At 38.4% G+C, this 11,215-nt stretch overlaps 1 protein-coding gene across 1 annotated transcript in view; it reads right to left on the reverse strand.

Annotated features, from left to right (window-relative positions):
* Positions 1-10,001, reverse strand: part of MSH2 (MUTS homolog 2) — a 220,453-nt gene extending 210,452 nt beyond the window's left edge. The window contains exons 1-3 of the mRNA XM_089428792.1: positions 9,836-10,001; positions 9,693-9,742; positions 9,558-9,590 (exon numbers count right to left, since the gene is read on the reverse strand). Of these exons, the coding sequence (XP_089284918.1) occupies positions 9,558-9,590; positions 9,693-9,742; positions 9,836-9,890 (138 nt within the window). The 5' untranslated portion in view covers positions 9,891-10,001. The remainder of the gene's footprint in view (positions 1-9,557; positions 9,591-9,692; positions 9,743-9,835) is intronic.
* Positions 10,002-11,215: the final 1,214 nt, after the last annotated feature.

Here is an 11,215-nt window from a genome sequence, read left to right on the forward strand (position 1 = left end):
ACTTGCATTTAGTTCAAATTTGCTTTTCTGTGTGGATTATTACTTTTTTGAAAAACATGGGCAATTATAGTACACCCAATGCACATGCTCCCAAGAGTTGTATTGTAATGTGCATGTTACAGGCTTGTGGTCCAAGGAGATTGTTGGAGTTGTCATGAACTCCCCGTTCGAGTACATGGATCATGCACTCTACAGTGAATAGTTGGAGCCTGATGTTACCCACCAAAAGTAGGTGATCCTTAGGAGAAATTATTCTCCTATTCATCTCTTTGAGTCGGCAACCAACAGCCCCTAAGAGCCACTTTGTAGCCGGCGTGACGTGCCATTCATATCTCTACCACCTGCATCAAAAGGAACTTTATTCATTTTGCAATCGAGTGTTTATGCTTGTTTGTTTTTGGGCATTTTGACATGAATTATGGGGTAACTTGAAAGAAAGAAGGGTCTTGGCCATAGTCTTGTTCCCTCACCTTAAATGGGGGGTTAATGTTCAATCATAGTGCAGTGGAACCTCACGTAATGGCCCATGGGTTTAGGAAGGGACACTACTTGGGAAGCCATGATTGAGATAGCGTAGTCCCATCTATCATTTTCCATGCTTGCCACTTTCCATCTTACATTACAAGCCCCTATTCCACCTCCCTTCTTCGAGTCAACTGACCATTGGTTCATTGGGATTTGGAACTCACACATACTTATACATGTGTAGGGCCTAGAAATGCACCCTAGGATGTTGATACAGTTGAAAGACAAAGAAAAAGAGCATTTGATGGCCACAAAAAAACAAAAGAAAATCAAAATGCAAAGAATGGTGAGGACTTACAAATTACCACGTCGACAAAAGCCAAGCATGAGCTCTACCTCTATCATATGGCCATCACCCGGTTCCTGGTCCAATGTTGCCCTATCTCATAGAAGACAGGGAACCCTTGCATGTCCGTATTGATTTGGAGTAGCATCATATGTGCTCTATGCCTCAAATTTTTGTAGGTTTTAACCCTGTATAGAAATTCCCTGCATACAAATTCTAAAAATAGAAAATAAACAATGGCGAGAGCATAAAACATAAAACAGATATACACAGAGATTTTCCCCTAGATCCCAAAACTGAGACTACCAGATTGATTTTTCATTATATTCCTTTCAATGTTACAATACATATATATACATGCCAAAGCATCCATAAACCCTAATCCATTAACACTAGATTAGAACATCACCGTAGTTCCCTTGACCGGATCTACAAAATACCATTGACAGAAAATCATCATGCCCAAACCCATGTGCAAAATCCATGCACAAAACCATCGGTAGGTCCGCCCACCTAATATGGAGTCCAAAAGAAATTTCCCAAGACCCGTGCAGGGGGGCTACCACCCCCTGCATACCCGATAGGGGAGGCGGTCACCCCCCCAGGCAACACCCGACGCAACATACAGGGGGGGCTATCGACCCCCCTATGACCCCCCTGCGCATAGGGTAGTCGTGGAAAGAATATAACATAACCCAACAATTTTGCCAGGAGTCTTAGTCACATGTATTCCAAAGAACCCAGAAAGCATTTTGGAAAACTCCACCCAAAAACAATTTTATTAAATAATTAGTATTTTTTAATGGGGCCCTAATTCTAAACTTAGGAAATTCAATTTTTTGGGTATTAATCTAATTGTTGGTGTAACTTCTAGAAGAAGACGAGGATCAAGCAAAAATGATCTTAGCCATTAATTAACTTCTAATCTAGGTCATTGAATGTCAACAAAAAGATTATTTAAGGAGGCTTGAGGGTCATTTGGAAGACACACCGAGAGATCAAGAGATCGAATTTTTGAATTGAGAAGTTCTCAAGAGGAAATTCTGATCGAGGAGATTTCTTACAGTTGGGGGGCAAGGATAGTTGGGTTGGAGTATCTTCTCCGGAACCCCAACTATCTTCTTTGGAGTATACTCAACAAAGTGGCAAAGAAGCACCAGTGGAGGCAGCGCAGACCCAGGAAGGACTGACGCTGGGCCAAGAGGGCCCACGCAGTGCTTGACGCAGAGCCAGAAGGGCTAGCGCAAAGACAGAGTTGTCTTCCAGCAAAAGTCCAAAATTTGTCGGGGAGTTGCCGGATCAACCGCAAGGGTTGACATCAGAGCTCTAGGAGGCAAGGAGACCCAGCGCAGTGCTGACGCAAAGCCTTAGAGAGCTCCACGCAGGCCCACGCAATTACTACAAAGGGGCAGCGCAGTTGTAGTCGGGGACAGTCAGTTCAACTGCCAAATCAGCCAGATTTGCCAAGGTGGAGTGGGGTAATCTCACTAAGTTTTCTGCCAGTGTCTTTTTCTTTATAACTGGATTGCCAGAAGGGCATCCAGAGTTGTATTTAGAACTACTGCTTAATAATATAAAACCCTCAGAACTGCTGCACCAGTTTTCCCGCATTGGGTTTTTCCAGGGACTTTTGTCCAAAAATAACGGTGTCTATCGTGTTGTATTTTCTTTATTACTCAATCTCTTGTTTCCGCATAATATTTAATTAAGTGAAGGCTGCAGTGTATGTATTACGATATTCGTCGTAGGAAACTGCAAGTAATTTGTTTAAAGGAATTTAACAAATAGGAGTAATATCATCGATTGTTGCAGTAGGGATTTCGGTTTAGGAATTTTCACAAAAGCCCTGATGGGCGATGAACTCTCACATCCCAAAGGAGCTAATAACTACTATACATCATACAAAGCAAGCTCTCATTCCTCGAGCTACAACCATACAAGGAAAAATAAAAATAAAAAGTAAAAGTAAAAAGCAATATAGAGGGGTGGAAAAACAAAGGTCGAGGTAACTCATGCATACAAGATTGCTCCCTCCTCACATCTATACACCCAAGATGACGTATTCCATTAGAGCCAGTCCCTTTGACTATGGAACTTGGCCATGGAGACCTTTCACCTCTGCTCCATCATTGTTCACATGGCACCTATCAATTGAAGCACGGATCAAGGACGTGTCACTTCCCTTTGGGGGTTGAGAACACCTAATGGGGTTGTCTATTAACCACTCCTACCTAGGGAGGTAACACCATTGGGTGACTAAGACCCCAATTTTGGAAAAGAGGTGTCATATTAAGTGTTATTTTGCCCATTTCTCTCAAGCTTAGTTCACTTATATGCAATAATGATTAATGTACCTGATGGTGTAAGTTGCAGCACTAGATATTGTGTGTAACTGGCAGGTGGTTCAATCTATAGCCCTAAGCAACTTAACTGGGGTTCAGGTCCTCTAGTGGGACCTATCGACACCCAAAGGTGATGCGTTGACAACCATGGGATTCCAGGCAGTTATAAAGCATCATTCATAACCATGGGCACCTTCAACACCCATAGCATTCCTACATTTACTTTATTATTCATGGGATGATGCACCTGGGCGAATATGTTGCTGTTATGAAACCAGCTCAAGAAAAGATAGAAAAGATAGATCAACACCTTAGAATTTAGCCTTTTCGAGGGGGCAACCTCCTTTACATTACATAAATGAACAATTCTTGGATGATACAAATGAAAAGACCTCCTTTCTATATATAGGAGTCTAAGGGGTCATAACATAATCAGAGCCGACATAACAATAATAATGTAAGGGCACAATAATAACAATAGTGGGCTTCTATGGGGCACAATAGTAACAATATGAGCACTACATGGGTACATCAATATAATAAGTGGGTTGTACTAATAACAATAAGGGGTTAAACTAGTAGTATAGGGGCCTAACATGCCCCTCTCATTCAAAAAGCGTTGTCCTCAATGCTTGAGTAGTTCTTGATGCTTCTGTATAAAATTACTGTCCTCCCATGTGGAATCTTCAGCGGGTACATTCTTCCACCTGATGAGATACTCTGAAATTGATCGATTTCGTAGCTATCGGGTTCTTGTTTCTGTGACTGCTCCAGGTTCCAATATGATTTTTCCTTCCTTTTCAATTTCTGGCAATATTGTTTGAATTGGGATCTTTTGCAACTTTTGAATAAGTGGCCAAACTTCTTCGTCCTTCTTTCGTTCATCCCTTGTTTCGTTTATCCAATCTGGTTGGATAATAGAAATAGCACAAAACAATGCTTCCACATCCTCATCTTTGAAGAGTCTTCCCATTCGGTAAGGTCGCCATTTTTTAAGTGCATGTAGTATTGCCAACATTTCCTTCTCATAAATAGCTTGCTTGAGATGTAGCAGTAAAAATACCCAATCACCTACATCAAAACATTTTTCACTACGATGTTGATCTACCTATTGTTTCGTTTGATTTTGCACCGAAGTGGCGTTATCCTTTAAAATTTGGAGAACTTGTTGTTGATGCTCGATTTGATCTTTCACTGCTTGAACCTTTTTCTTCTTGATATGTCCTTCTATCTCTAGAGTTTGAGGAGTGGTAATTTCTTCCAATCCTTTACACGATATGGTCGGATTCATTTCTTGATTCTCGATGTGATCTTTCACTTCTTGAACATTTTTCTTCTTGATATGTCCTTCTATCTTGACAGTTTGAGGAGTGGTAATTTCGACCAATGAATTACAAGATATGGTTGGATTCATTTCTTCTTTCTCGATGTGATCTTTCACTTCTTGCACCTTTTTCTTCTTGATATGTCCTTCTATCTTGAGAGTTTGAGGAGTGGTAATTCTTGCCAATGCTTTACAAGATATGGTCTGATTCATTTCTTCTTTCTCTGGGGTGGGGTCCTGGTGTATATCTTCTTCTTTTGATGTTTCTTGATTTTTTTCTTCCTCCTTTTCATATTCTATGTAAAATAATTTCTTCTCAACACACTTATGACCTTTAGTGCATTTTCTATCACAATTGTAACAAAGCCCTTTTTCTCTTTTTTCTTCCAATTGTTGTGGTGTAACCCTTGTAGGTTGTGGAAGGCTAGGAGAAAAATCACTTCCATCTTTATAGTTGTGAAGGGTATGCTTCCTAGTTTCCATAATTTTTCTTTCCACTATGTCACAAATCCCTTTTACTCTTTCTAATTGTTGTGGTGTTGCTCTAAAGGTGTTGCTCTTTGTATCCTCATAATGTGCTATCATTTCCTCCGTGAAAATTGACCACGTAACAAGTTGTTTACGAGAACAAAGCCCTTCATACCATAAAAATTGATCTGGTTCTAAATATGAAGATCCAATACATACCTTTTGTAACAGTGGTACACCATGTAGATCAAAATATTACTCCATCTGAAGTATCCAATTTACCGGATCCTTGCCATCAAACTTCCTCATCTTGCTTTTTCTTGATTTTAGGAGCTCGATCTTGAAACGATTGTAACTTTGTACTTTCGGATCTTTAAGTTCTGAAATTGCAACCTGTGGTAGCCCTCTGTGTCCTCTTTCCAATGCCACCAATCTAATCCAAATTGGATTCTCCAAGAAAGAGTTATGCACAATCTCCTAAGATGACCTGATTATAGACCTTTCCAGAAGAGCGAAATTGTATGAAGTGCCACGTGTCACTATTTGGAACTTTGGCTCTGAAAATATATACAAGAAACTACAGTCCGTCCTCTTTCTGTACCTTCTTACGAAATTTCAATCCAATGCTCAGAAAGAAAGTTATGACGATTTTCCCCAGGTCACCTGTTTGGAATGTAATTTAGGAGTCTGCAAAAAGACCAACTTCCTCAGATCATATCTCCGCAAATATAACGCGAAAAGCTCTGAAATTTGGACCCGAGGTTCAACGCGATCTCTTCTCAAATGGGTTTTTTTTGCAACTTCTGAAACGTCGCAGAAAATTAAAAAAAAAAAAAAAAAAAAAAAAAAAAAGTTATAGCGAAAATGCCACGATGACCTGTTTGGAGCAGCGAAACCCTAGAATCCAAAGCTCTGATACCAAATGTTATGAAACCAGCTCAAGAAAAGATAGATCAACACCTTAGAATTTAGCCTCTTCGAGGGGGCAACCTCCTTTACATAAATGAGCAATTCTTGGATGATACAAAGGAAAAGACCTCCTTTCTATATCTAAGAGTCTAAGGGGTCATAACATAATCAAAGCCGACATACCAATAATAATGTAAGGGCACAATAATAACAATAGTGGGCTTCTATGGGGCACAATAGTAACAATATGGGCACTACATGGGTACATCAATATAATAAGTGGGTTGTACTAATAACAATAAGAGGTTACACTAGTAGTATAGGGGCCTAACAGCCGCCAACCAGCTTAGCAGTATTTACATGGTGTGGTAGTTGATCCATGGCTCAAATGAGGTTTGTCTCATACCTTGAGACATGGGAGGGCTAGCTCCATCTTTAGTGCCCTCAACATTAGAGCAGAATCAGGCTTATTCATCGTTTGGAGACCCATGAGACCTAGCTTTGTCCCCCAAATCCACATTTGGGGGCTACAAGATGATTTGTAAAGACATCTAGGGGCCAACCCTGGTCCCCCAGACCTTGATTTTAGGAGCCCTCTACACATGTCTCGGCACTAGAGAAGCTCAATGCAGGCCCTAGAAGGGCCTACAACAATATGACATCAACATTTCAACCCTCATGTTGGAGATTTTACTATGTTTCACATTAACTACAAGGTCAGCATGTGTTCTTGCTTGTAGTTTCCCCATTATTTTGTGATTTGAGGCGCTTCTAGGCATAATGAGACATTAGTAGCACATGTATATATTGGAGATCATTCATTTGTGATCTCCCATGATCCATCATCACCACTCTTGGAAATTCAGCCTCATTGAGGAATTCCGCCTCTCTGGAGGAATCACACTTGTCCTCTCGTGGATAATTTGGATCTATTGGATGCATTTTGACATTTGGAGCTTATTCTTGGATATTTCTTGGATCTATTCTTTGTATAATGGAAGGAATTCTTGCATGTTATCTTGCAAATGTTTTTTATTGTTGAATATCTATTTTTCTATGTCTAATGTATGGAATTATTGATTCTAGGTCATAGTAAAAATGTGCCCTAATTTGTTGATGATTAATTGAATTGTTATCTAGATGAATATTGCATACATTACTCGTGTATTAACATGTGATGAATAGTCCTAGTGGTGAAATCTTTGAAGCTCTCCCATTAAAAGTCCATTTTTCATTGAGTGGGTAAATGCTTGAAATTTGCTTGCTAGGGCATCAAATTTCAGCCTCCTTGAAAACAAGTTTAGCTAACCTAAATCATCCTAGACTCCATTCCCCCAATGGGCGAGGCACTAATCCAACTTGTTGATGATTATCCTTAAATTTTCTCCATATTTTCCCTCTCTTAAATTCAATCCTTTCAAGGCTAGAGAAGAGAACCAAGGCTTGGTGTGAATCTTTAGGGAGGAAGGATTTTGGTGGTTAGAGAGCCTAAACATCAAGAGGGTAGGGTTTGCCACAAAACCTATCAATTTGGTGGGCATCCACTTCAATTTCATCCATAATATCTCTTGCCTTAGGTTTCTGCCCTATGAAGGAAACCCTAGTTTTCCTTCCCTCAACTTAAGGACTTCACTGAAGGTTTCATGAATCTTAGCTTAGCTAATATACATTGTAAGAAACCTTTTCTCCTTGCCTTGACCTTGAGTTACTCCAACACTCGTCAAATCAATCAAACCTAGGTCTTGTGCCCTTGTTTCTAAGTATCTTCATAGAAAGTGAATTGCTTCCTTATGAAGCCTTGAACCTAAATTGTGTCTTTCTCGAAGACTAGAGAGATCACTTCATAGTACAAAGATTCAAGGAGATGTTTGGTATACAGGAAAACTAAATGGTCATCAAGAGGGGATGTTAGAAATGTTAATGCTCAAATTTTAATAAGTTCCTTACTTTGGGAAAAAATAGCATAGGGTTTTATTTTAGAAATGTGTGAGAAAAGCAAAAGCTAAAATGTTTAATCATGATAATGTAAATTGTTTGAGTTAGATCCATTATGGACTTAAGAGATATACCATTATCGCTATTGACCAATTTTTGAAAGCATTGAATGAGAACAAGATTCCTCCTCTCATGTCCCTTGCCTCATGCTCCTACCCTTTGAGAACTAACAAAAAAATGCAAACATTATAACAGATTTTAGAGGGGCTATAAGGAGTGTGCGGGGTTTACAGACTCCAGAGATCAGTGATCGCTACATTCACGAAATGTTTGTACCAAACAGATCCACTCAAAGGGACTCACTGCCAACTCAACCACGAAGCCTAACCCCGAGGATGTCGAGAGAATTGAACCTGTGACCTCTCAATAGCAAAGATGCTTTAACGACAAAGACTCAACTAATTCATGTTAAGCACTTATTTGCCATATTTATACATGCATTCAGAAACCTATCAATCAATTTGATTTATAAGATGTAATTAGTTATATGGCGTCTAACACAATTCTCTCGACATTTTACGACATATAAAACCTCCAATTATCAAGGCAATAATCAAAGAAAAACCCTTGCTCTTTGCCACGACAGGTGCCATGTAGACTATTTTAATTAGAAAATGATATAGAAGAGAAAAGACGCTTCAATGATTTGGATGTGTGTTTCCAACATTCCATGTCAAGACAAATGCATACAAAGGTGCTTTCGAGATCAGATCATGCAAGATACTAATGAGAGTGATAGAGGACAGCACCTAACACTCATGTTTCAAACTAATTTCTTGATCTTGATATAAAATCCAGGCCAGCATCTAGCACCTAGAAGATCAAACACTATTTTATCCTACCCAGCAAAATTCAAATCTTTAAGGTCAAACAAGCCTATTTGCAATAATTTCAATCCTAGCCCATAAATATTATTAAGGCTTTAGCCCAGTGGTTTAGCTCGAATGATTCAAACAGATTGCTTCATGGCAGAGTTTGCCGTGACATCTTCAGTTCCAGTCTGGCTAAAGTTCAGTCCGACTAAGTCCCACTGGGTTACCAGCTGCTATTGTGGTTTGCAGTTAAGCTGCCGTCCATCTCTATATTGCACAGAGCAGAAGAGGATACCACTAAGTTTTCCTTGGCCAAAAATATCATTAAAGTTTGGCAAGTCAAATAGCACAGAAATTACACATGGCCCCATCGACATGAAAGCATGCTCGTGCAGAGAAGGTGGCCGCCTTGCATGGATGAAACTATGGACGAGGGGAGAAACATGCATGTGACGGATTTGAGCAGTGGTGAGGTGTGCACAGCATTGCTTTCGCATCAAACAAAGACCTTATCGACAATATATTGTTATTTAACTCTTAACCTCCCTATTGTACTCAACTTCTATCTGATTTGGAGTGGTAAACAGACTTTCATCCATTCCATTGAGCTTCATTTACTGTTATGCCCTATTGCATAACTTCACATGAGATCTTTGAATTGCTTTGCATTACATTTTTAGATTTGTTTGGAAGTTGCTTTCAATAATCGCTTGCTTTATATGATATTTTTAGATGTTTTTTTTGGAAGTTGCTTCAAGAAACGCGCCATGGGGTTGATGGCCAGAGTACTTAACATGGATTCCCTTTAGCTTTAACTACCCCAGGGGTAACCCTTCACTAAAATGGGCAGAACAATAATGCAGAAAATGCAATTAACCTGAAAGACCAGGACTTACCCGACGGTCAAAGAAGCGAACGGCTTGATCATTCTGCAAAACATACCGCCACAGATTAAATTAAAAAGTGGGCTGAACAGGCAAGGTTTTAAAATGAACTAGAATTCCAAGCAGCACATAAATGGGGGAACGTACAGGCGATAGCTTCCCGTAAAAGGCGATAAATCCTTGAGCCTGTTTTGCATCTGCGAAGCAAAACACAAAGATCAAGCATGGGTTTTGTGCCTGAATTTGTGATAACGACAATGGCTCTTGCAATTGAAGCAACGAATACGAACCTAATTTGAGCTCGGGAAGCTTAGAATCCAAAGCCTCTTCTCCCTCCATCGCCATCTGGAAAACTGAGTACTTCCTGCCGAGCTCAACGTGACCGGGTATTTTTGTGGAGAAGGATGCAAAACTGTACCAGTCACTATCTTTGGCGGGAACTGAAGCATTATTATATATTGATAAAGGATGGAGTTGGTTGTGTCATTGTTCATTTATTTCTCGTTTTGATTTTCATTTTTTTATATGTTATTTCTCGTTTTGATTTTCATTTTTTAATTTGTTTATTATTATTTTTATTTCTCGTTTCGATTTTCTGTTTTTAATTTATTTTTATTTTTTAACCGTTTTCATTATTATTTTTATTTTTATTTTTAACGGGTTTGATTATTATTGTTTAAATTGAGTTCAAACATTTCACAACAATTAGATTTGTAAATATTTATTTTAATTTTATTGGGGTTTTAAAATTAATTTTATTGGTTAAAGGTTTTCAATTTTAAGTGGTTTGGTAGGGGTGTTTTATGGTTTGGAAGAAGTTAAAGTTGTAGAATATTTATGGGGCTTACGATGTATGGCAAACAATCAAGCATGAGTTTATGTTTTCTATTTGGGAATTTAGTTAGCCAAAATTAATTAGATAAATTCTCTTACATTTGGTGAAGAGTTCATTTTCTAGGGATAAAACATTAGAAAGCCTTATGAAAAGAATTAGAAAAAAGCACAAAGGTCCTTTTCAATAACATATTTTTATGTTTTTAATTATCTTAATAAAGATATAGACTTGTGTGTTAATGAATGGTGTAAATTATAGATTTTGTTTCTTTTTGGGTCAATTTTGTAAAGCATATACCACAAGATCTTATTTTTTGTTGTCAAGTTTGGAGTCCCCTAGAAAAATTTATAGTTTTGTTGGATAAGAAGACTCAAAGATAAATTTTGAAGATATAGCAATGTACTACTTCATGTATTGTCGCAATAGAGGCACATGTTTGTATATAAATACAAAATTCACATTATGGTTAAAAAAAAAAGTGGTTTGATGAACAATTCTTGTCTTATTATTTTTTTATCCTATAGGAATTGGTATATTTGTATATAAATTCACATTATGGTTAAAAAAAGTGGTTTGATGAACAATTCGTGTATTATTATTTTTTTATCCTATGACATTTAACTACTAGTAAACCTCTAGGGTCTACGACTTGTCCTCCTCTCCTTGAACCAAGTCATAATCGAGGGATTTGAACCTTGGATCTTTCAGTTTGCACATTACTTCGATTACTAATTGAGCTGCCCCGTAGGACATACATAATGATAACACAGGGGTAGCTCAATTGGTGATTGTTGTGTTATTAAGTATTATGCAAAACATGAGATTTAAGGTTTAA

Source organism: Pinus tabuliformis, chromosome 4_2 (assembly GCF_031772625.1).
Source record: "Pinus tabuliformis cultivar Carrire ecotype Pingquan chromosome 4_2, CPIR1, whole genome shotgun sequence".
Taxonomy (NCBI): Eukaryota; Viridiplantae; Streptophyta; class Pinopsida; order Pinales; family Pinaceae; genus Pinus; species Pinus tabuliformis.